Source organism: Orcinus orca, chromosome X (assembly GCF_937001465.1).
Source record: "Orcinus orca chromosome X, mOrcOrc1.1, whole genome shotgun sequence".
NCBI classification, from domain to species: Eukaryota; Metazoa; Chordata; class Mammalia; order Artiodactyla; family Delphinidae; genus Orcinus; species Orcinus orca.
This window is the reverse complement of record NC_064580.1, coordinates 116309325-116335837: the sequence shown is the minus strand read 5'-3', so window position 1 is coordinate 116335837 and position 26513 is coordinate 116309325. Positions and strand designations below refer to the sequence as shown.

The 26513-nt window shown below is 38.9% G+C and overlaps 1 protein-coding gene across 2 annotated transcripts in view; it reads right to left on the bottom strand.

Annotated features, from left to right (window-relative positions):
• HPRT1 (hypoxanthine phosphoribosyltransferase 1) overlaps positions 1-21044 on the bottom strand; it is a 32101-nt gene extending 11057 nt beyond the window's left edge. The window contains exons 1-3 of one of the 2 annotated variants that reach the window (XM_049704985.1): positions 20845-21044; positions 11453-11559; positions 9855-10038 (exon numbers count right to left, since the gene is read on the bottom strand). In XM_049704985.1, coding sequence (XP_049560942.1) covers positions 9855-10038; positions 11453-11559; positions 20845-20871 — 318 coding nt within the window. In that variant the 5' untranslated portion in view covers positions 20872-21044. The remainder of the gene's footprint in view (positions 1-9854; positions 10039-11452; positions 11560-20844) is intronic. The other variant, XM_004285480.2, reaches the window with a different exon arrangement.
• Positions 21045-26513: the final 5469 nt, after the last annotated feature.

The window sequence follows — 26513 nt, the reverse complement described above, 5'->3', positions numbered from 1 at the left end:
TCTTCAGCACAGTCTGGGAAATCGGGTCTGATCAGTAGTCCTTTAAAGCATACCTCTTAGGCTCCCAGTTTTATGCTATCACAGAATCTAGTAGAAACCCTTAAAAGAGTTTCAAAAGGGAATGCTCCACACCCACTGTAGTTGGTGGTGATAATGATCATAATTTGCTGTGCTGGATTCAAGACAGAAAACTGGAGTGAAAGAGCAGGTGAATGAAACAGCTTAGACTTGCCCTACCAGAGAGCAAACCATACCAAAGCTGTGGCAATTACAATGGTGCTGTACCAGCACAGTAACAGACAAAGAGATCAAGGAACAGAATAGAGCCCAGAAACAGACCCAGAAATATATGAGGATTTAGTATATGATAAAGATGGTATTTCAAGTCAGTAGGAAAAAGATGAATTATTCAATAAATGGTGTTTCATCAACTAGTAATCCATTTGGGAAAAAAATAAAGTATGATCCCTACCTCACAGCATACACAAAAATAAATTCCAGATGGATTAAAATCTAAACGTAAAAAATAAAGCCATAAGCAAACCAGAAGAAAACGTAGAATATTTTCACATTCTCAGAAAGGTAAAAACTTAGGCATGACATGAACCTAAACTGAAAGAAAAGATCTGTAACGAGTATTTCTAGTATACATTGGGCTCCAACAGTAAGAATCCAATAGAGAAATGGAGAATGAACACGAGTAGGTAATTCACAGAAAAGAATGTCATAACATATAAAATGATATCTGAGAAACAAATAAACAACATGATTCTACTGTTCACTCATTCACACTGGCAAAACTTAAGTCTGATGATATATATTTTGGCAAGAGTGACAGGAAACAAGCACCCTTGTTGGTGGTGAGAGTATAAATCAGTACACTGTCCTTTGAAAAATATATAGCCATACCTATTAAAATTGTAAACACGCATGCCATTTGCCCCAGCAATCCCACTTCCAGGAATCAAAGCTACAAAAACACAAGTGTGCAAAGGTACATACAAGGATGTTCACTATATCAACTGTTATAAAAAACAAAAATTGGAGACAACCAGCATGTTTATTAACAGGGAGCTATTTAAATTAAGTTCATCCACACAATGTAATACTGTGGAGCTATTAAAAAGAATCTGATAGGGCTTCCCTGATGGCGCAGTGGTTGGGAGTCCGCCTGCCGATGCAGGGGACGTGGGTTCGTGCCCCACTCTGGGAGGATCCTGCGTGCAGTGGAGCGGCTGGGCCCGTGAGCCGTGGCCGCTAAGCCTGCGTGTCCGGAGCCTGTGCTCCGCGGCGGGAGGCGCCACGGCAATGAGAGGCCCGCGTATCGCAAAAAAAAAAAAAAAAAAAAAAAAGAATCTGATAATCTATACACACAGACATGAACAATGGTAACTAAAAACACCAAGTTACAGAGCAATGTGTTGCCTACGGAACCATTTCTGTTCAGCATTTTTAAAAAGTTTCTAACTGCAATTACCTCTGAGTAGTGAGAAGGGATAAGAAGACTTTCTACTTTTATATATAGGCATACCTCAGATATTTCGGGTTTGGTTGCAGATCATCACAATAAAGTGAGTGTCACAATACAGCAAGTCACAGGAATTTTTTGGTTTCCCAGTGGACATAAAAGTTATGTTTGCACTGTACTGTAGTCTATTAAGTGTGCAACAGCATTATGTCTAAAAAAACAATGTACAATACCTTAATTTAAAAATACTTTATTGCTAAAAAATGCTATTGTTTATATGTGTAATCTAAAAAAATGGTTCAAACGAACCTACTTACAAAACAGAAATAGAGTTACAGATGTAGAAAACAAACATGGTTACCGGGGGAAAGGGGCGGGGATAAATTGGGAGGTTGGGATTGACATACACACACTACTATATATAAAATAGATAACTAATAAGGACCTACTGTATGGCACAAAGAACTCTACTCAATATTCTGTAATAGCCTATATGGGAAAAGAATCTAAAAAAGAGTGGATATATGTATATGTAGGACTGATTCTCTTTGTTGTACAGCAAAAACTAACGCAACATTGTAAATCAACTATACTCCAATAAAAATTAATTTAAAAATAAAATAAAATAGTGACGTCAAATACTGTGGAGGATGCAGAGAAACTGGATCACTTATACTTTGTTTATGTGAATGTAGAATGGTACAGCCACTCTGGAAAACATTTCAGCAGTTTCTTTAAAAATAAAACATGAAACTATGGTAAAACCCCACCCCACCCCAAATAAATAAATAAATAGATAAAAAATAAAAATGCTAACCATCGGGCTTCCCTGGTGGCGCAGTGGTTGAGAGTCCGCCTGCCGATGCAGGGGACACGGGTTCGTGCCCCGGTCCGGGAAGATCCCACATGCCGCGGAGCTGTTGGGCCCGTAAGCCATGGCCGCTGAGCCTGTGCGCCCGGCGCCTGTGCTCCGCAACGGGAGAGGCCACAACAGTGAGAGGCCCGCGTACCGCAAAAACAAAAAAAACCAAAAAACAAAAAAAAAGCTAACCATCATGTGAGCCTTCAGTGAGTCTTAATCTTTTTGTAATGGTAACATCAAAGATTACTAATCACAGATCACCATAACAAATATAATAATAATGAAAAAGTTTGACCTATTGCGAGAATTACCAAAATGTGACACAGAGACATAAAGAGAGCAAGTGCTGCTGGAAAAATGGCATCAATAGACTTGCTTGACCCAAAACTGCCACAAACCTTCAATTTATAAAAAATGCAGTATCTGCAAAGCACAATAAAGTGAAGTGCAATAGGGACTCCCCTGGTGGTCCAGTGGTTAAGAATCCATCTTGCAATGCAGAGGACACCTAGTTCGATCCCTGGTTGGGGAGCTAAGTTCCCACATGCCGCAGGGCAACTAAGCCCGTGTGCCACAACTACAGAGCCCATGCAGTGTGAAAGATCCTGCATGCCACAACTAAGACCTGACACAGCCAAAAAATAAATATTAAAAAAAATTACTTAAAAAAACGTGAAGCGCAATAAAACGTGGTGCGCCTGTACTTCTAATTTTGTCATACACTTCTATATATGTGTCCGTATTTTATGGAGTGTTATTTTTGAAAATCACAAATGGGCCAACAGTATACAGTGTTGCAAACTAAACGTAAGATACGTAAGTATGACTACCAGTATCAAAAAACTCTTGCATATTACTTCTCATCTTAAGGAAATTTCGGACACCTCTTATTCTAACTAACTTAAAACCTAGAGTTTCAAAGACAGAGAATTAATAGCCAAAAAAACCCAAAAAGAAACAACTGTATGAAACCTGAAGCTTTCAATGAGAGCGAATCACAGTAGTAAACGATTTACACAGTAAATCAAGTTAAATAGCGACATCTTCTGTATAAATTTGGTATTACAGTCGACTTCAATTGACCCTTTTTTACAGAGAAAAGGAGTAAAGATCTGAGAACTGAAAAGTATGGAAAAAACCCTGTGATCCAAAGGCGATGGTGATAGGGTAAGAGACAAGAGAACTCCAAGCACGCAAGACACTGCTGCTGCACTAGATCTAAAACTCCATATTTCCGTTCGCCCCAAGGGTTTTAGCTTCGAGGTTCCTTTTTCTGGAAACACAGCCACCTTTTAAATGAAGGGTAATACAGAAGATTCAGTTAAGAAAAATGTTACAGTCCACTGTGCTAGAATACAGGTATAAGTGCCCAAATTGCATACAAATGGCACCCATGAATCAATTACCCCACCAGAGGATTTTCCCTTGCTCCCTCCCTTCCTGTCTATGACAAGCTTCCCACTGTATCCCTGCTGCATTTCATTACTGAGTGACTCTTATGTGCTTCATCTTTAAGGAGATGATGGGACTGGCATGGGAGAGCCCGATATGTCCTTAACTCAGAATGTCACTGTCAACTACATAAAATCCCCAGAGAAGCTCTTTGGGTCTACCAAATACATACCCTCCGTGTCTGTGTTTCCATTTTATCTACCTTTTCTCGAGTCTACGTAAAAAAAAGAGAAAGGAAATAGGAAGGAACTTTCTTATTTGTCTATCCCTAAAAATTTTGCAAACCTCCAGGTAGCAACAGGAACTGAAGCTTGGTATAGGAAAAGAGGAGAGAAAGCTGTGTGAAAACACGTTAATGAGTGGGCTGCAAAAGAACGGCTTGGAACAAACAGGTTGAGACCATAAGAAGAGAATGCAGAGAGGTTAATCACCAAAACTGGGCTCCCAAGAGGGTGAGACTAGGAGTATTACTGACGTAGGAAGTCCGGCCTTAGCACTTAGTGGCTTAGCGATATGTGCCTTCCTTTTTGCAGTGAACTTCAGATCATTCTTTAGGACCCTAGAATGGAGTTATGGGGAAACAACTGTTCCTTCTACATCCAGCTAGGTCCCAAGTCCACCACACTCAATCATATTTTCTCTTCACGTCATAATTTCAACCATCCTCTGTGTCCTTTAACTGGTCTCCTGTACCCTGATCAAATATCAACAAAAGTGAGAATATTAGAATCATGAACTTTTAGAGGTAGACTGCACCTCAGATGAAAAACGGCAGATATCCAATTTTCTAAAAATATATGCAGAAAATAATAAGTCTGGAAGGATATATGCCCAGGTAATAAGTCAATTTATTTACCTGTTATTTTAAACTTAAAATGTTGCTTTAAAGGAAAAAGAAGCTATTATCAGTTTTAAAAATGATGCTGATGAAGCAGGGCCCTTATAGATCATCTAATCCTGCACTATCCAATATAATAACCACTAACCACATTATTTAAAATTAAATAAAACTAAAAATTCAGGGACTTCCCTGGGGGTCCAGTGGTTACGAATCCGCTTCCACTGCAGAGGGCACGGGTTCAATCCCTGGTCAGGAAACTAAGATTCAACATGCCGCACAGTGTGGCCCAAAAAAAAAAACCAGAGCCTCTGTTGCATGAGATATATTTCACAGCCTCACAGTCACATGTGGCTAGTGGCTCCGTACTAGACAACACAGACACAGAACATTTCCATCATCACAGAAAGTTCTGTTGGTCAGCATTGCTCTACACACATCAAAGATATCATTTAGTACAACAGGGTACCAGAAAAGATTGAAGTGTTAGTGCTGATATTTAATATCTAGTATTTTCAAGTACACTGTTTTCAAACCTTCAGAAGTTATTGCAACCTGTCTTCTTGTTTTTCATTCCATGTCTGGTTTGGGACTAGGATCTGATAAACATGTTCTATAGAACCACTCTTCATGGCCTAAAAGATAGTACCTTGCATACAACAGGTGGTAATATGTTTGCTGAGTGAATTAATCAATTTCCTTAATTTTAAAAAATTTGTTTATTTATTTATTTATTTATGGCTGTGTTGGGTCTTCGTTGCTGTGCGCGGGCTTTCTCTAGTTGTGGTGAGCAGGGGCTACTCTTCGTTGTGGTGCACGGGCCTCTCATTGTGTGGCTTCTCTTGTTGCAGAGCACGGGCTCTAGGCACACGGGCTTCAGTAGTTGTGGCACGCAGGCTTAGTAGTTGTGGCTCGCGGGCTCTAGAGCACAGGCTCGGTAGTTGTGGCCCATGGGCTTAGTTGCTCCACGGCATGTGGGATCTTTCCAGACCAGGGCTCGAACCCATGTCTCCTGCATTGGCAGGTGGATCCTTAACCACTGCGCCACCAGGAAACTCCCTCCTTAATTTTTTTTAAAAATAGAAGTTGTGGTTTCATGGGGCCAAACCTGACCAGTACCTTCATGTTCTACTAATCAGGGTGCTTACATAAAACCTAAGTTGTCCGACAAGGACTACATCACAGTGAAAATCCACAGGCAAGAGTTAGAAAGTATACTTTTGACTCTAGTTCTGTTAGTGTTTCCTTATACCATGGACAGTACACATCCCCATTCCTGCCAATTTAAACTGAACAAATTCTTTTCTCCATCCACGTCTATGGTCTTAGTTCAATAAGCAGGAGAAAGGCATAAATCACTTCACTTTCTTTATATAAATAGATAGATTTACAGAAGATAAGCTTTAGACTATCTAGTGTCAACATCAAAGTGGTACGTTTACATTTAACTTCAACTGTTCTGGAGAAAAAAGCATACCTTAAAGCCATTAACTAAATACATACAGAGAAAAGTGTCAGACCAAAAGCTACTGACCTCTTCTTAGACGAGACACTTTAAGAAACTACTCCAATATTTTCTGCATTTTTCTTCAACAAGCTCACTGAAAAAGTCAGTTTCTTACAAATAACAAATTGCTATAAAGTAATTTGTACCTTTGACATCCTAAACAGATAGCCTAATCAAGCTACTAATCAAGTGACTTCCAAGATTAAGACTGAAACTTATAGCTTTCTGAACCTTGACCCTAACTGAGGAAAAATCCCATAACTGGCAAAATGAATTGTTTGCATGCAAAACTTCTGAAGAAATAATAGGAAGCCCATATTAGAGGATCCAAGTTAGTTAAAAGTTTTCCCAAATAAGACTCTCAGTTCTGCACAGAATTAAAGGCCTGTGTTCAAATTGAAGACCTGTATGATCCTGGGCAAGTCACTTAATCCCTCTGCCCCTCATTGTTCTCAAATGTACATGGAGATAATAATTCATAACTCAAAAGTTTTCTGCAAGATTTAAAATCCTAAGAAGAGGGACTTGCCTGGTGGTGCAGTGGTTAAGACTCTACACTCCCAATGCAGGGGGCCTGGGTTCGATCCCTGGACCAGGAACTAGATCCCACATGCATGCTGCAACTAAGGAGCCCGCCTGCTGCAACTAAAACCCGACACAACCAAATAAATAAATAAATAAATATTTTTAAAATAATAATAATGAAAAATAAATAAAATAAAATTCTAAGAAGAATTTCATTTTAACGTAAGCCATTTAGTCTGGACACACCATAAATCAGGTTAATTTCTCCTTTGCTTAGGGCCCACAAAAAATATTCCCACAAAAAATTTACTTGTTGGACAACTTTCCCTCTCGAGACTTCCTCATTTTTTTTTTAAATTAAACTATTTTAGTAAAAAAAAAAATTCACTGCAAAATTGAACTCACAACAGAGAAAATACATTTGCACACTTATCAACTGTGTCTTTTTTTAATATCACAGAGCCTTAGGGATAGAAAAGTCATTGAATATATAGTACTACATTTTATTGTTCTAAGATGTACATTCACATTTTAATACCCCTGAAACTGACATATTACAATCAACAGCAACTTACAACAATAACTGACAGCGTCTTCTTTCTTAGCAGTACAAAAAATAGTGGTAAATCTTAAAATCAGTGCTAAGATTTAATGAAACATGGTATTTGGAATCCCCAGGCAATCTGTCAACTAGGCACTAAGCAAATAAAATTCTGCCTAGCTACTCTAAGTATGTAAACTATAATGTGAGTGTATATACACAGAGAGAAAATTCTTCAAAATATTAGAAATAAAAGTGGTAGTGGAATTTAGGGTGACTTAATTCCTTTATAACTTTCCATGGTTGTATGTTCTTTATAATAAACATGTATTTTTTAATCGGAAAAATACAATTTTCATTCTGAAGAAAAACTAGATGGGGTGTGTTAATATTATTATGGCTCTTTATATATTCTGGGAACATTTAATAGTTCATGGAGCATTTCTTTAGGATAAGTACAGAACAGTTAATGTTTAATTCACTGTTTCAAACTGGTCAAGATCAACACGTAAAACTGCATTAACATCAATGTTACTGATGCTGCAATTTTAAATTCCCATTTTATGATTATATCAAATTAAATTGCCTGTTTTTTTATAGGCACATGTGAATATCTTCCACAACAAGCTGATGAATTATTAAATAGGGTAGAAATGTTACTTCAAATCAACAGAAAGTATATGGTTTTCCTAATTTCTATTGTTTAGTAGTAAATCTACACAGAATTTCACATAAAACAGAACAGATATTTTTTCTCTATGTGAAAATTTACCTAAATGTTTGCTTTAATCATGTTGAATGTTCCAACGCTTTTTATCAGTTGAGGAGTTCAGCTTAACAATCCTCTAACATCTGAAACTAATAGGAAAAAAACTAGGACTTCCCTGGTGGTCCACTGATTAAGACTCCAAGCTTCCACTGCAGGGGGCACAGGTTCGATCCCTGGTTGGGGAACTAAGATCCTGCATGCCACGCAGCGTGGCCAAAAACAAACAAACAAAAAAATAAAAATAAAAAACAACAAACAGGAAAAAAACTAAAAGTAGAAAATGGAATTAAAATGTCAAAGTGTTTCTACCGCTTCAAAATTGCTCTATAACTATAAAATACTCTTAAAAATATTAAACTCCTCTCAGTTTTTTAATGAGCTTTCTTTTCAAAGAAAGAACATTCTGCACAAGTCCCCAGAGCAATGAAGTATAAGTCATAAAGTAACAAAATTGATTTTTATGTGCACATGTGGGGGGCGGGGGGGCGGTGCTTAAGAAGACCAAACAGAGAAATCAAGCCCTGGACTGTAAGCCCATGTTTTGCCTCTAAGCAACAACATATTAAAGCCTGGGCAGCTATACTGCCTAGAATTAAATCTTAGTGTAAATCAGCAAAATAAATAACTTCTGTTGAGTAAAAATCCAAATTTTGTATTTAAGCAAGTCTTTAATTCAAGTGAGACTCTGACACGTTAAAAGGAGCTTATGAGTATGAAGTAATGTCATGATATATGAGCACAAAGGGTTTTAACAGGATAGGGAAAATGTCTATGATAATGCTTAAATGGCTGTCCAATCACCCACAGGACTGATGAAAATGGAGAAAAGGTCAAAGACTTGGGTCAAATAGATGATTAACGAAGAGAATGGAGGCTGAAAGTTAAATGTAGATAAGTGGTCTTATGCTCAATGAAAATGTAAACATAAGCCAAGTTTCTACAAAGATGCACTACAATACTGATTCATGAAAGAGCAAAGATCAGACATTTATTCTAATCCTTGAAGAAGCTAGGAAAAATCCTATTTTTAAGGAAAGGAGTAACTCTCAGGAACTACAATGACAACATACAACCAGAAAAAAAGCAACAGTATGAAGTAATAAAAATCAAACATTCACACGATCAAAGAAATTGTGGATGATGAAATTCACGAGTAAAGATGACTTGGATTTTGATTCACCACAAAGTGTCAATATTCTGAAGCATTTGAGATTGTGTGACACAGACAAAGCGACTGTGACTCAAAAGTGGTCTTTTCAATGTGCTAATGCTCTCGCTCCATACGCACTTTCTAAGAGACAACTGTTGACCCACCTTATTACTCACACCTAACTCCAAATACGACTCCCCCTCAAGTCAATCTAGCTCCAGAGAGGACATCTGCCACCAGTAAGTACAGTCAAAAGAGTATATCCCCCAAGTCCCAAGAGCAATTCCGAAAACGGGTTTTTCAAAATCCAAAACAAAACAAAACAAAAGTAAACCAAAGAACCTTTAAAATAAGTATAGGCGACTAGTTTGAAAAAGACAATATTTACTTGGATATACAGTACTAGGGAATATATTAGAAAATCTCACTCTAACCAAGTAAAATGAACATGTAAGTATAGTTTGCAGAGCTTCAAAAACATACAGGAAAACCTACAGTTGCCATGGGTTTTTTTGTTTTGTTTTGTTTTTATTTCAGCAAAACATAGTCCTTCACATCAAATTAATGTTAATTTGAATTCATATGGTTTTGTTTTTATCTATTATGTAGATCAATTTTGGTTCTTTAGTTGTATAAGTTATAAGCTAATGGAATTTATATATAACCAGCTAAAGCTCATACATATAGGATACATATAATAAAAATGCCACGTTTATTTTAAACATGCATTAAATATACTTACACAGTAGCTCTTCAGTCTGATAAAATCTACAGTCATAGGTATAGATCTATCACTATTTCTGTTCAGTGCTTTGATGTAATCCAGCAGGTCAGCAAAGAATTTATAGCCCCCCTTGAGCACACAGAGGGCCACGATGTGATGGCCTCCCATCTCCTTCATCACATCTCGAGCCAGCCGTTCAGTCCTACAGAAATAAAATCAAGAATTTAATAGAAATTAAATTATATTATAAAAGGAACATTTAAACTTTACAACAAACATCCCTTAAAGATTAAACTTCGAATTCCCTGGCAGTCCAGTCGTTAGGACTCGGCACTTTCAGTGCCGTGGCCCTAGGTTCGATCCCTGGTCTGGGAAACTCAGATCCCGAAAGCTGCGAGGCTCAGCCAAGCATTAAAAAAAAAAAAAAAAAAAAAAGATTAAACTTCAACAAAACACATCCTTTGCCCCCATGAAGTATAATATCCTTGCTCATAAAGTGAAGATAAAAATTTCAAAAACCTTCCAAATCCAAGTGTACTGTTACATCTATCATAAATTTTAAAAACGCAAATTAAAATAAGATACAATTTTCACCTATCAAACCAGCAAATTCCAATAATACAATATTAGAAGAGATTGTAAGGAAAGAGCACTCTCATACACCATTGGGAGTATAAATTAATATAAACTTTTTGGAGGAAAATTTGGCAGTATCAAAACATTCAATAAACACCTTCCCCTTGTCACAAAATTTCCCCGTGGATAAATTTGAGCAACTGCCCAAACATCTATAAAACGATGTTCCCTTCTAGTATGATCTGCAAAAGCAAAATAATGGAGACATCTTGCACCTAATCAATAAGGAACTGGTTATATCAATTATGGTACAGCCAGAAAATGGAATGCCATGCAACCTTTAAAATATATGAGATAGTTCTGGATGTATTAATATGAAAAAATGCCCAATAAATTTTAGACCTATATGATAGTAATACCCATGTGTTAAAATATATAGTATATGTACATGGCCAATGTATAGGGAGGAAATGTGTACAGCAGGCTGAGAGAACTTCACTCTTCTTGTTTAAGCCTCTATAGTTAGAATATTTTAGAATTCTAGAATATAGCTATATTAGAATAGAGTTATAATATTGATATTATAATTTTAAAATAAAAAACAACAGCCAGACACACAAGGCAAGCATTTAAATAACAAGTAAAGTTTTTCACTGCAATTCATTTAACAGGAAATTTTCAAGCTAGACGTGCATAATCATCAAAATCTGACCTTGTCTTCCCGTGATTCAGCCCCAGTCCATTACCCTGTTCAGGGTTGAGAAATCAGACTTTGTGCCTAGAGTTCATTCTTCCAATCTCCCTTCAATATTTACTTTATTCTACTCCCTACAGATTCCCAGTATACCATGACTTATACTGGGTAATTAGTAAGCTCTCCCTTCCTCCCTTTTTTGTCAAGAGGGCTTTTAAAACAGAAAGCATCTATTATGTGACAAGCTGGTCTAGTTCATGTTCAAACATCAACTACTTAAAACAGTTGCTGACACTTGAAATTAATATACGAAAAAAACAAAATTTCAATTTAAGATCGTACTAACCTGTCCATAATTAGTCCATGAGGAATAAACACCTTTTCCAAATCCTCAGCATAATGATTAGGTATACAAAATAAATCTAGGTCATAACCTGGTTCATCATCACTAATCTGAAAGAGAAATATGGCTGTTTTCAGTGAGAGCATTTCATGATACAAACACTTGATTGGATTTAGACGTTTAGAACCCTTAGCCTATCACAGAAATTTAGGTATGATATCAAGAACTTTCTGTAATTTCGTAGGTATGATAATGAATTACAGTTATATAAGAAATCAACCACATGTTTTAGAGATGAATAGTTAAGATTACAGAAGTAAAATGACATGAAATTTTCTTTAGTTCAGCAGAGTAAAAGAAAAACTTTAAAGAGCTAAGACAAATGTGGCAAAATCTTGACAATATTATAAACACGTGATGAGTATATGGGGATCCATTATATTATTCTCCCGACTTTTGCAAATGTTTGAAAATTTAGTAAAAAATGCTTAATACAGTATAGTCTAGCAAGTTAAAATATTACAGTGAGCAAGAAAAACTGCTGTTCCCCACCTCAAACCCAAAGAGTCTCTCTCATCTCACAGTAGGAAAAAAAAATCACCAAAAAAGCTAAGTGATTCCTTAAAAATCCAAACTTCTAGAAGTCTGAGATTGTTATAATCAACTCATGAGGTGCCTTCATAATAGATACTCTAAGATTGTTTGAGTAGGACCACATATTGGTCGTCTTGATATGTCCAGTCCTTATAATGCAAAATGTTTAATAACACTGATGATGAGGTACCTGTGGTGGTAAAATGTACTATGATTACAGTTTTATAATTATATAATGGGCCTATAAACACAGAAAAATATAACAAAATCATAAAAAACTTTTGTCTTGTGGAGGGGAGTTACAGCGATTTTATTTAACTCTTTATACTATATATCCCAAATTTTCTTCAGTGAGTACATATTGCTTTTTAAAAATATCAAGTCTTTCTTATAAATTATTTGTGGTAGTACGTGTTTTTATATACATATGTGAAAAGTATGGGGAAATTTTATGATATATTAAAACCAAATCTACAAACAAAAAAATTTTAATACAAAAAGTTAAAAAAAGAGGAGAGAGAGGGAGAGAGGAAGAAAGAAAGGGTGGGTATGGAAGAATATACCAAACAATAGTCAACTGTAAGAAGTGGGGACCTGCCACTTTCTACACTTTAACTTCTTTTTTTTTCCCCACTGCCAATTTCACTTTTTAAAAAAATTATAGTTGATTTATAATTCCCACTCAGCATTATATTTAAAGCTTATTCAAAGACACAAACCACAATTATAATACTGTCTCACATGACATTCAAGACTAAGTATCTTCCAAATCACATTCAAGAAGCTGATGACATGAACTCTGGCAGTTTGCAAGAAATACTGGTCAAACCATAATTAAATCTCACTGCATCAGTTAATATCTATTGAGTACCTCCTCCTTCAGTCAGCACTGTATTAGGTGCTTAAGGACAAGTAGCTTGGTTTTCAATAAATTTCTAAAATATATACTTAAGATACATTTATTATTCACAGAATTGATAATTATATTCTAAGAAATTTGAGGTTCACATCATCTCTCTTTCAGTCCCAAGAGCTCTGAGTTTTCCAGACTTCGGTGGAATTTCAAGTACCGTCATGTCAGACTGGTAGTAGCTGTGCACCGCTTCTGCTTGGAGCACGTGGCCAGGAGCCTGGCAGTGACTCAGGCAGGTGGACTGGGACATGCCCACAGGTAAGCTCCAGCAGCACATAGTGCACAGGCACTCGCTCGGCACGAGGTGTGAAGTCAATATTGATTTGTTTTTTTAAAAACATGTATTACTTTCATATGCAGGAAAAAAATCCTATTTTGAGGGGCAAAAGATTATGCCAGGTCCTCTAAGGTGAAGTACTAATGTATCTGCTAAACATTGTCATCAGGCTTATTTCAGAAGACATTTACTATAAAAAGAATGGGAGTGTGGAGGTTCCTTAAAAAACTAAAATAGAGCTATCATACAACCCAGCAATCCCACTACTGGGCATATACCCTGAGAAAACCATAATTCAAAAAGAGTCATGTACCACAATGTTCACTGCAGCTCTATTTACAATAGCCAGGACATGGAAGCAACTTAAGTGTGCATCGACAGATGAATGGATAAAGAAGATGTGGCACATATATACAATGGAATATTACTCAGCCATAAAAGAAATGAAATTGAGTTATTTGTAGTGAGGTGGATGGACCTAGAGTCTGTCATACAGAGTAAAGTAAGTCAGAAAGAGAAAGACAAATACCATATACTAACACATATATATGGAATCTAAAAAAAAAAATGGTTCTGAACCTAAGGGCAGGACAGGAATAAAGACACAAATGTAGAGAATGGACTTGAGGACACGGGTGGGGGAAGGGTAAGCTGGGACGAAGTGAGAGAGTGGCATGGACATATCTACACTACCAAATGTAAAATAGATAGCTAGTGGGAAGCAGCCGCATAGCACAGGGAGATCAGCTCGGTACTTTGCGACCACCTAGAGGGGTGGGATGGGGGGGTGGGAGGGAGGCGCAAGAGGGAGGAGATATGGGGATATATGTATACGTATAGCTGATTCACTTTGTTATAAAGCAGAAACTAACACACTACTGTAAAGCAATTATACTCCAATAAAGATGTTAAAAAAAAAGAATGGGACTAGGACATTTGTGTCATCTACAAGAGTATTTCAAGCAAGCATTACTTTTATAATGCTTCATAACAAGCAAGCATTACTTTTCTAAATTTTATAAACTGAAATTTAGTTAAAAGTTCTGGGAAAAGAAGAGCTAGACCTTGCTAGATGCTACAAGAGGACAAACATTGATATCAGGCTCATCAGAACAGATCTGCTATTACCTGACAAGAATGAAAACGTACCATTTCATAGTGCTTTTAAAGTCAAGATCCGGAGCACCAAAATGGCTTCCCTGAGACTTACTCACCCCTTCCTCACAGTTACTCACTGCTTCTGCCATAAGCATAAACCAGGACCCACCCAGGACTCTTTGAAACATGCAACACTTATAAAGCCTACTGGTTCTGTGAAAATGGCTCAGTGCCTGGCTATGGGTTTTGCAGGCAGCCTAAGAACTTCAAGAGTCTTGTTTGTCTCAATCAAAGCCAATGTGAATTCTGCCCAGAGTTCATCCCAAACATGCAGTTTAACACAGACAGACCAGCACAGATGTACCCCCCCCCAAATAGGAATTCTCTCTCTGTCAACACGCCAAATTAATTTCCAATTCAGGGACTTCCCTGGCGGTCCAGTGGTTAGGACTCTGCGCTTTCACTGCTGAGGGCCCCGGTTGGGGAACTAAGATTCCACAAGCTGTGTAGCGTGGCAAAAAAATGTTTTTTAATTAAAAAAATTCTTTTTTCCAATTCAAAAGGTTTTATTTTCAATCAATACTATTAGATTTACGTATCACATTCAGTGTAAAAGGGTTGATATGTTATTTCAAGATTAAAAAAACATGTCAATATAACTCTTCCCAAAAGGCAAAAATAAGAATTCATAAAACCTGTATCACTTGAGGTACTTTAGGCATAAGTTCACAACTTTGTTATAATTCACTATAAATACATGGGGTGTATTTATGGGGGTCCTAATTTAAGAAACATATGATTTGGCCATGTATAGATAATTGTCAGAACTGGGCAAGGACTACATGAGGGTTCATTATACTAATATGTGTACCTGTGTATGTTTCAAATAAAGTTAAACAGGAAGCAATTTATTTAAATGATAACAAGGCACCAACATCACTTTTTCTCAATTTTACATTAATGAAAAATCCAAGTTTTAAAAATTCATATTTAATGTTCAAATATGTATTAGAATAGTAATTTTTAAATGGTGAGGACCTTATTCAGGACCTGTAATTCTTATCACCAACACTCACTCAAATATTTATTGAGTACCTACTATGTTGTACATACTAGAGAGGATTAGATAAATTTGACACAACTACCCTCAAAGAGCTTACAGTGTAGTAGAAGATATGACATATACATGAAAAACCATAAGACAGTGTGAAACTATTTTAAAAATACAGAAAAAGTATTATGGGAGTTTAGGAGGGTACTCAAACTCTCAGAAGCCTTGCTTGCACCTAGACCACTGACAATAAGAAATAACAGAAGATATAATTCAATAGACAGGAATTTGTTTTAATCATCCCAAGCACCAAAGCTTCATATTAAACAGGGCTAATAATCTCAATCTCTAGAAGAGCTAGAGAGAAATATACTTGGTGGCCTTTAATCTTATCAGCCCTTATTTGTTCCATCTGATATTGGTTAATATCTGGTATTAATTAACCCCATCTAACATGGATTAGTTAACAATCCAGTGGGTACTCTGATAGGAAGGGATTGCAATATGTTTAATTATATAAAAATGCATCCAGCACCCACCTTGATTAAGGTACTATGCAATAGATTTTGTAGGGGGATACAAAGATGATTATAAATTTAGAGCCTTCAAAGAGCATATAATCTAATGGAAAAGACATATACACATATAACTAACTATACAGCACATTAAAGCTTATAATCTGTACCAAATCTAACTTCAGAAGCCCACAAACGTGTGATTATCAAAAGCGGTTATACACACTAAAGATAAACATGGAACCCAAGGTCAGCCAGCACCAATGACTCCCTCCTAAAGCAATATCAAGCTTAAAGTAGTCAATATATTCTGTTGCCTAGGATATAAACTGAGTAAATTAGACTGGTATGTCTCTGATACTGAATTAGCACAGCCTTCTAAATCAACTAGGCAATAGCAATGCCCAACTTTGTATATGAGTATAAATCACATCTGTTTTATTATTTGTGACTTGGTGTTGCATGTCTAAGCACGTGGTTATTACCAACACCTTCTAAAAGAACTGCATTAGTCTGCCACAACAAAATACTGTAGACCGGGTGGCTTAAACAACAGTAATTTATTCCCCACAGTTCTTTAGGCTGGGAAGTCCAAGACCAAGGGGCCAGCAAAGTAGGTTTCATTCTGACGTCTCTTCTCTTGGCTTGTAGGCAGCCATCTTCTCCTAGCTATCTGTGTGCTGAGCGCTGGGGCTGGAAACTCTCCGGTGTCTTTCTTAAAAGACCAGGGCCCCACCCTCATGACCGTACCTAATCCTAATTACCTTCCAAAGGCCCCATCTCCAAATACCATCACATTGGGGGTTAGAGCTTCAACATATGAACTTAACATAAAATGGCTAAAGATCGCAAAGAAGGTCCTGGATGGCTTTGGGGAGGGCCCAACCCCAAAATATTTGGGGGAGAGCCCTGGAGGGGCTGGAAGTGGTAAACAAATGAAATGTGGTTTCTCTGCAGATCCACCTTTCCTACTCTGATTTCCAGTTCAGCCAGAAATGGCCAAAGGATAGGTTATTAATAGCTCTCAGTTACTTACCATTTACCCAGACAGTTCAGAAATCTGACTGCATCTCCTCAGAGCTTTAAAACATAGCTCTCAAATTCTAACCTATCTGTAATATACTTGTTAATGGTAAAATCTACAAGGCACTTTTATTAATATGAAAGATTATTGAAAATGTAACATTACTATCTTTTGTCTATTTGCTATCATAAATTACCAAAATAATTTTATTTTTCAGTAAAACTGAAGCCACAAATTCTTAATAATTATGTGTCACATCGATAATAATGGTTTCCATACATGAAAAATTTTGTGGTTTACACATGTCTAATTACAGAGATATACTATCTAAAATTACAGTAAGCATGGAAATTAACTCGAGCTAAGACAACACATGCAACATCAATTCATCATCTGTGAGCAGGATTGCTTAAGCCTGTTTGTGGTCAAAAAATGACAATGTTCCTGGGTCCAAACAAGACTAAATGGAAGTGAGGAAGCGAGTCTTTAAAAATATGAATTAAAAGATGTACAGTAATAGATAAAATACATTTTATTTTATTCCTAGTAACCAACAATAATTCCAAGCTTCTAGAATAGGCAGAAATGGCTAGGTGGCATATTTTTACCTTTTATATTCAGACACTTTAAAATTCTCAGAAAAACCCAAAGCAGATGTGTCATCCCCTTGGGATAATTTGTAATAACTCAGGATATCATAAGACCAAAATTATGAACTACTGATGCATTTATCCCTAAATGTGAAAAGAATTAAAAGGTTTACAAGAATCTAAGGGTTACAAGAATTAAAATCAGCATTCTATTCAACTCAGGGATAAATTATTACCTGCTTCTACGTAAGCGGGCCCATAACTACTATCTAATACTATCATCTTTCCTTTCCAGTGTGCACAGTGGAATAACAGGCATGTTAATTCTGGGCAAAACATAAATGCCTATCAATTATCAGAAGCACAGTGCTGAAGATAGTAGTTTCATAGCAATCTGAAGTGTTTGAATTCTTATTAGTAGCAAGTTATTCTAAATGTTTGTTAGTAATTTGGTAGCCACTGGTGGAAAATAACAATCCAGTCTCAATATTAACGATGGTGGTTGACACTTTTATAGCATATAAATCTTATCAATGCACACAATATACAATTACAGATAGGAAGAAGAGCACACTAGCACATCTTTATCATCTCTTCACAGGGGAAAAGAATGACATGGCCCAGTTACTGCCTAGTGAACTACAGAAATCTAAAAGAGAACTTCAAGACCCCTCTTCTCTGCTGATCTGGTTGGTCCTTTTGTCTTTTTCCTACCTCCTGCCTATGGACTTTCTGTGACACCTAGATACAAAAAATGGACAGAAAACAATTAAGATGAATCTACAGTATGCATGTCACGTTAATCAATTTGTAGAATGAAACCCCCAAACTCAACTGCTCCATTTTTTGGTGGTCACCAAGAATAATTTTGGTCTACATTGTCAGTCTAAACCCTGATAACAATGATAGGGTTGTGGACCAAAAAAATGCACTATTTTATCAATTCTGTGAAAATTATTAGCCGGGTAAGATTTAAGTCCAGTTAATAAGGGTTACATTTCTAGCACTACCATCCTGAAATTTAGAAGATATTTTATCCACATAATGTGTATCTGATGTTTCACAATAACTTGCAAACATTCAGAAGCTTGTTCTTTGTTCAAGTGTGTCCAAGTTTACCCTGGAAGTTTAGAGAGATAGTTACAAGTAGCATGGGTCATATCAGGCAGATCTGCAGGTCAATTTCATCTAAGTGATACTGGGCAAGTTATCAATAGTTCACCAATCTGTGCCTCCAAGGTCATACTAGTGTTTATCTCTCTCCCTCCTATTATGTATCTTTAGGGCAGTTATATTAGATAATGTTGCAAAATATTTACTTCAATGCCTAAAGCATAGTAAGTACTAAATAAATATCTACTACTGTCACTATGAACCTAAAAGTGGAGAGGTTAAGAGCAGACTCTGGGGCCAGATAGCTTAGATTCAAATCCTAGTATTGCTGGGTAATCTTGGGAAAGTTACTTAACCTCTCTGAGCCACATAAATTTTTTAAATAAATATCAAACCAGTTAATATGTGTAAAGGGCTTAGTAACCAGCATACAGTAAGCACTATTTAAGTGTCCGTCACTGCTAACATGAAGACAATTTCTGGGAAGGAAATTAAAAAAGGAACAGGAATTTGCAAACCGAAAACACAATCAATATCTTGATGCTCAAACAAAACTAACAGCCAGTTCTAGCAAAAATAATTCACTATATGCTGGTGCAGCCATTGGACCCCAAAGCTTAAAAGCATCTAACTTCCTCAGCAACTGAATAAAAACAGTTGAGTACCTACTATTAGCATAACATTTAAGTGTATGGGCCCTCCTTGAGAGAGACCTAGGTTTGAGTCTGAGCTCCTCTTAATAACTGTGTGACACTGGGTATGTTACGTTAAGAGGTTAAGTTACTTAACCTCTCACTGAGGCTTCAAGGATTCCTCATCTGTAAAACGATAATCATACTTTTGTTAGAGGGTTGTTTTGAGGACTAAACAGGACTATGTAGGTAAACACATCGATAGATATTATTACTATTCCCAGTCAGGAACCACGCAAAGGTTGTTCATTCACAAAGACCGGCTATCCTTTCAATAACACCATGAGGTAGTTAGCACCTCAGTTATACATAAGACACTTAAATCCAGAAAGGTAGTTACCCAAGGCTACACTGCTAGTAAATAACCCACGCAAGCAGGATCCCAGGCCAGACTCCATTAAGAGCACTACTCTTTACCTTAAGTCACAATGCCTAATATGAACTAGAACCCTTCCCTTTTTAGGGCTCAAGTGGTTAATTATTTAATGTATTCATCCAACAGACCATCACTGAGAATTTCTTGCATGCCAGGCACTGTACTACGCGCTGGGGTTACAGCGGTGCTTCCTGCCCTTATAAAGTTTATGTTTTTGTGGGAGAGACAATCAACAGGTAATAAGGTAACTGCTAAAATAATAATAATAATAGTAATAATGCAGGCTAAGGCATTTAACTATTGAGAGAGGGTTGGCTATTTTAGCAAGCGTGATCAAAACGGGAGGGTAAGGGGAGGGAGCAGCTGGGCTTGTTCGAGAAACAAGGAAAAGAACCAATGAGGCTGGAGACAGGATACCAAAGACGGATTACGGTGCCAATGCCCTTGAAGGTAAGGACCAGATTCGCATTTTTTGTCCCCTGCAGCATCAAAGAGCATAGGATCCGGATTCAAGCAGATCTGATTACGAGGCCTGGCTACCTCTGGGCCGTGGGAAAGCTACCTAATATCGGCTAACTACTTTCTACGTGTGTAAAAAGGTAGGCATGGTTACCGCCGCCAAGGCTGCCGTGAGGATGCAATGAGGCAATGCGCATTCCCACAAATAATCATTACAATGTCTGCAAAACTAGATTAAAATACCAGTCCCCGCATGCCTCCCATGTGGTCGTTTCCGTGCTCCTGGTCCCTCTCATGGAGCTGCCCCGAGGACCTCACCCACACACCGCAAATCGACAGGGAAGAGCCCCTCCTAAGAAAGCTCCCACCCTCACCCCGCCAGATCATTCCCGAACTGGCCCACGGCCCCTCCCCATAGCACGCTCGCAAGCGGCACATGTCAACCAAAACGCCATTTCCACCCTCTCCTCCCACACGCAGCCCTCCTTCCCGGGGCTCTCCTGAGGCGGCCACCCCCACCTCACCGTTCCATCCCCCCAACCGCCCGGGTGTGACGCGCGGCCGAACCCAGGAGGCTGCGGCCGCCCCCGCCCCCCGGCCCCGGGCCACGCCGACCCGAGCCCGCACTGCGGCCCCGCGTCTCAGGGAACGGCCGCCGCCGCCGCCACGGGCCTGGCGGGCCAGGCTGCTCACCACGACGCTGGGGCTGCGGGTCGCCATAACGGAGCCGGCTGGTGCGCGGGCTGAGGGCAGTCTGAGGAGGAGGAAGCCGGTGGCGGGGCCGAGAAGAAGGCGGAGGCGCGGCAGGAGGCGGCGCCGCGCGGGAAAGCAAAGTAGTCCGCCCGAGCGCTCCTCGCCGCCGCCGCCGCCGCCGCTAAGAGCTGAGGCGCAGCAGGCCCCGCCCCCGCTCCGCCCCGAGGCCCCGCCCATAACGGCCGCGCGCTCCCCGCGCCCCTCCGTGGGAGCCTGCGGCTTTCCACGCTCCCAAGGTGGCCGTGGGAATTTTCTTCCCAAAGAAGCGGAGACTCCCGCGCAGCCTCTCTTCCTCTTTCCCTCAGTCTCCCATCCAGAAGGCTCCCAAATTCCCAGACCTGCCACCGCCCTCCTTTCTTCCCAGTGGCCCTAAACTGGGCGCCGGCTCTTCAGGTTCCTTGGACTGCATTGCGGCTTCCATTTTTCCTGACTCGTAGCCGGATTCTAACAAAAATCTTTAACTGGATATAAGAGTTGAGACCTAGAGCCCGATAAGGGTACAAAGGTGAGGGGAACCCTTAACTGTTCTGTGACCTTGTGCGAATCAGGCTCACTGAGCCTCTCTTTTTCGTCTCAGTAAAATGGGGATATTATTAACAAGGATCGTTGAGGATTAAAGAAGATGATGTGTACGTATATGGTGTGTGCATATGTATATCTATCTATCTATATATGGTACAGCACTTAGGACAGTGCACAATCAGTAAATGGGAACTATCACCTTTGCTGATCTATATTCTTTGCCACCACAATTCCCGATACGGAAATGGGTGAAAAAATCTTCCCCGACTCTCCAATAGGTCGAGTAAGCAAATAAGAGTTGTTCCATTCCTAACGTGCTCATCTGTGTAGCTCCAGCACCCACCCACCACAGTGCCCAGCACAAAGTTGGTGGCCTCCATTAAGGCCACTGAGGGAAATGTGATGGTAGGTGACTTGTGAAACGGGGTAAGTCATTGAACTCGGAGCTTCAGTCTCTTTCTCTAAAAAATAGTGCTGCTATGAACTTTTTTGTTTTTTTACGTATCTTTTGGTGAACATGAGTGCATTTCCATTGGGTATATAGACTTTGAAGTTCGTATTAGCACATTTTTATTACTTATTCTTTTAACAATCATTGTTTCACTGGGAAATTAATTCAGAGAACTTTCGGTTATACATTTGGCCCCTGACACAAATGGACTCAGCCACCCACACTGGTTTCTAAATTAGATACCAACACTTCAGAACCCTTCCAGCTTGCTTCTGGCTTGCAGTTTCTTTCTCCAGCCCCTATGGTACCACATACTCCTGTATTTTAACACAGATTTGAAATAAATGGTGAAAGCCCAGTGACTTTAAAGACAAAGAAACAGTCATTATTTCAACCCTGTCATTCTAGGTGACAACTTGGAGCTTTTACTTGTGTTTAAAATTTAAAACAGCAAACAAAGTGCAGCCTACAAGATGTAATCCTTTTGTTTGGTAAGTGAAAATCTGGTTAATGTATGAAATATTTTACTGAATTTGGACAATGTATTTAAAATTGAAATGTATTCTTTTAAATTTTTAATTGTTTCAAAACTAAAGATGAAATCAAGAAAATAATGGTTTTTACTATTACAGAAAATAATTTTGTCAGACAAAATAATTTTCTCGTATAATTTTGTCATTCTGGGTGTCAAATATGCTATGTATGCCACCGATCTTTACTAGAATATCTGCATGAAGGAGGAAATAAGGAAAGCATGGGTATAACCCAAGATTCCCCTGCCCCACTCCTGACTTTCCAGAACAGTTTTGTAATCCACTTATGTGGACATAATGAGGAATTATTTCTGTACCACAACCAATTCTGAGTATATTTCTGCTCCACACATTACCATGGTGCTGTGGTCCACCAAAATTTGTATTTCTATTAAAAAAAATTATCACTGCAACAATACTTATCCTAGGGCTTCCCTGGTGGTGCCGTGGTTAAGAATCCACCTGCCAATGCAGGGGACACAGGTTCGATCCCTGATCCGGGAAGATCCCACATGCCACAGAGCAGCTAAGCCCGTGCACCACAACTACTGAGCCTGCGCTCTAGAGCCCATGAGCCACAACTACTGAAGCCTGTGCACCTAGAGCCCGTGCTCCACAAGGAGAAGCCACTGCAATGAGAAGCCCGCACGCCGCAACAAAGAGTAGCCCCCACTCACTGCAACTAGAGAAGGCCCGTGTACAGCAGTGAAGACCCAATGCAGCCAAAAATAAAAATAAATAAATTTATTAAAAAATACTTATCCTAAATGTTGAATTTTCAAACTGAATTTACAATAGCTTTCTCAATGTCAGATGTTTCGCCTTCATCAGAATAAATTCCCATTAGCTTTACTTTGATTCCATGAATTGGATGACAAATTGAACCATTACTGGAATTAACCAATGTGATGGTTAATTTTTATGTTTCAACTTGGCTTGGCCATGGTGCCCAGATATTTGGTCAAACATTATTCTGGATGTTTCTGTGAAGGTGTTTTTTTGGATGAGATTAACATTTAAATCAGTGGACTCTGAGTAAAGCAGATTACGTTCCCTAATGTGGGTAGGCCTCATCCAATCATCTGAAGGCCTGAATAGAACAAAGGCTGACCTCCCCTGCAGGCAAGAAGGAATTCTGCCGCCTTTTTGGACTGGAACTGCACCTCTTCCCTGTGTCCAGCCTGTTGGCCTTCTCCATCAGATTTTGGACTCGCCAGGTCTCCACAACCGTGTGTGCCAATTCCTTAAAATCTCTCTCTCTCTCTCTCCCACACACACACACACACACATATCCTGTTAGTTCTGTTTCTCTGGAGAACCCTGACTAATATAATTGATTTTCAATTTGAATCATCTCACGATATCAATATAAAACTGACATCATTTAACTGTGAAGTTCTCCTGCAAATAGAGCTACTTATTAAAAGGTATTGTTTCACTTTTCATCATGTACAAGGAAACCTGAAATCAAAAATGAGTAAATGAATTTTGAAGAAGTTATTTGATCTAAAAAAAGTCATTCACGAGCAATATGAAGATACCCTCTCTGCAGCTGCATCTTGTTAAATCACCTTTGCTGCACGGCCTTCTTAAAATAACTACAAACCTTTGAGGTAGATGATGATGCTGTCTCTGTAGACATGTCTTCTGGTTTTCATGTAGTCAGTGATAATAACTATCAAAAATGTTTTGTTCATGTTACACATTCATGATCAATTTTCTGGAATAACAAATTTGGTATTTTTTATCAGTTATGCACTTTAGTTTTTTGAACCCATGCTGAAAGGGTGGACTGCAAATTTTAAAAAAATAAGGGTTGTAGATTTGCAACATATAATGAATGACATAACCATTGTACCAAGAGCATTCAGATTACTCGCTGTATTATGTTCTATGGCAGGACATATTTCTGCCTCTATTTCCTGAATGTATTTTACATACACATAAATATGTAATTCCCTGTGTCCACTGGCCTACTGACTGGTGGCCTAGCAGCTTCTTGTAACTTGCAGGTTTTGGCACGGGAACACCCAGCTGGCACACCCAGTGTCCAGCAAGGGGCACAGTGGTGAATACTGCCCCCCCCCAATCCCTACCCGGGACAAGAATGAGTCAGTTGTCTTTAACTCCTAGTGTCAGTGCACTTGCTTTGTTATCAGTGAACACGCAGCACACTGTCCTTGAGAGGGAGCTGTTAGTTACCTTGTATTTGGAAAAACTTAGGAAAAGGGAGAAGAGTTATCACTGGTTGTTGTTTAGGTTTAACTCTCTGTTAAAGTGAGAATTTGGTTCTCTGTACGTGCATCTCACAAGCTAGTAGATGAGACCAAGGCAGAAGCTGGAATTAAAAAGTGGTGATGCAACAGACCCATCCTGGCTTATTTCAATTCAACTATTAATACACTTCGTGGGAAAATGAAAAATCTGGGACAAATGCTAAACTGGACAAGATGCCGGGATAACACATAAGCTGGGAATGTTTTGGGCAAACTGGAATGTATATACCTACAATGTATATACCTACAATGGTATAGGGCCAGCTGGGGGATGCTTTCCAATGCTGCTGATGGCAGCTCTTCAACTGAAGTCCTCCAATCTCTGAGAGTTTTCTCCCTCTCCAGTTCACTTTGGCCACCTGCCTAACGTTAAGCATGCTTCAGATCCACGGGAGACCTCCAATTCCACGGTCTGTCACCCTGTTCTCGGCTTCCCTTACATCCCTGACTTCCCAGTTCAGTTTGCATCCCACATGAACCACTCTCTCACCACTGCCAGAAGTCCTTTGTGCCCTTCTAATTCTGCTCTGCCACAATGGCAAAGCCACACCCTGGATCAACCCACAGCCTGTTTTGTCTACCCGTTAGGCTGTGGAGGGCTGTAGGAGAAAACCCCACAACCATGCGGGTTGGTTCCTCTACAGATTCACGGTCTCAAACCTCAACTGGGCCCTAAACACCCCTCCACAATCCTTCACAAGTGCTTGGTCAGCTCCCCGTCTTGTTCTCCTCAGTAATGCTCTTAACATTCATCCCTATTCAACCCCATCAAATTCACTCTAGAATGAAGACTCAACCCATTAACTTATGAAGAGAGGGAAGGAATCAGGCCTGGATCACATCAGTTCCTTCCACCCACATCTACACTGCTTCTTCCCCTTTATCCTCCAGGCCCAGAGGTGATGAGTCTCTCCATATTTGCTCTATCTACTTTCTCACTTCCCATCTCCCCTCAACAAACTTTCATTGTCTTCTGCATCCACCATTGGACTGAAACAGCTTTGACAAAGAACACCAGTGACTGCTATCTTGCCAAATCCGATGGACACTATCTTTGGCCTTGTATAACTGTCCTTCACATTGCATTTGATACTATTTATCACTTTGTTCTTGAATGTCTCTGCCATCTCTTTGGCTTCCGGAACACCACCTTCCTGATTCTCCTGCTGCCCTATTTCTTCTTGCTTTCTCTCTCAAAGTTTCCAGTATACCCTTCCCCAGTGTTAACATCCAATACAACCACACCCAGTACAATGATCAAAATCAGGAAACTCACATTGCTACAACAGTGTTAACTAATCTAGAACCCTTATTTAAATTTCACCAATTGTCTCGTTACTATCCCTTTCCTGGACCACACTGAATCCAGGAATGCATGTTGCATATCCTGAAGTCTCCATCATTCTGGAACAGTTCCTCACTCTTTGTGATCTTGACTTTTTTTTTTTAATTGGAGTATAGTTGCTTTACAATGTTGTGTTAGTTTCTACTGTACAGCAAAGTGAATCAACTATGCATATACATATATCCCCTCTTTTTTGGATTTCCTTCCCCTTTAGGTCACCGCAGACCATTGAGTAGAGTTCCCTGTGCTATACAGTAGATTCTCATTAGTTATCTATTTTATACATAGTATCAATAGTGTATATATGATCTTGACAATTTTGAAGGGCACTGGTGAGTTATTATTCTGTACAATTTCCCTCAATTTGGGTTTGTCCAATGGTACGGCCTCATTAAATTTCAGGCATTCCATTTTGGGTCAGAAATACAGCAGCTGTGATGGTGTGTCCTTCACAGTGCTTCGTATTTGGAGGCATATGCTAC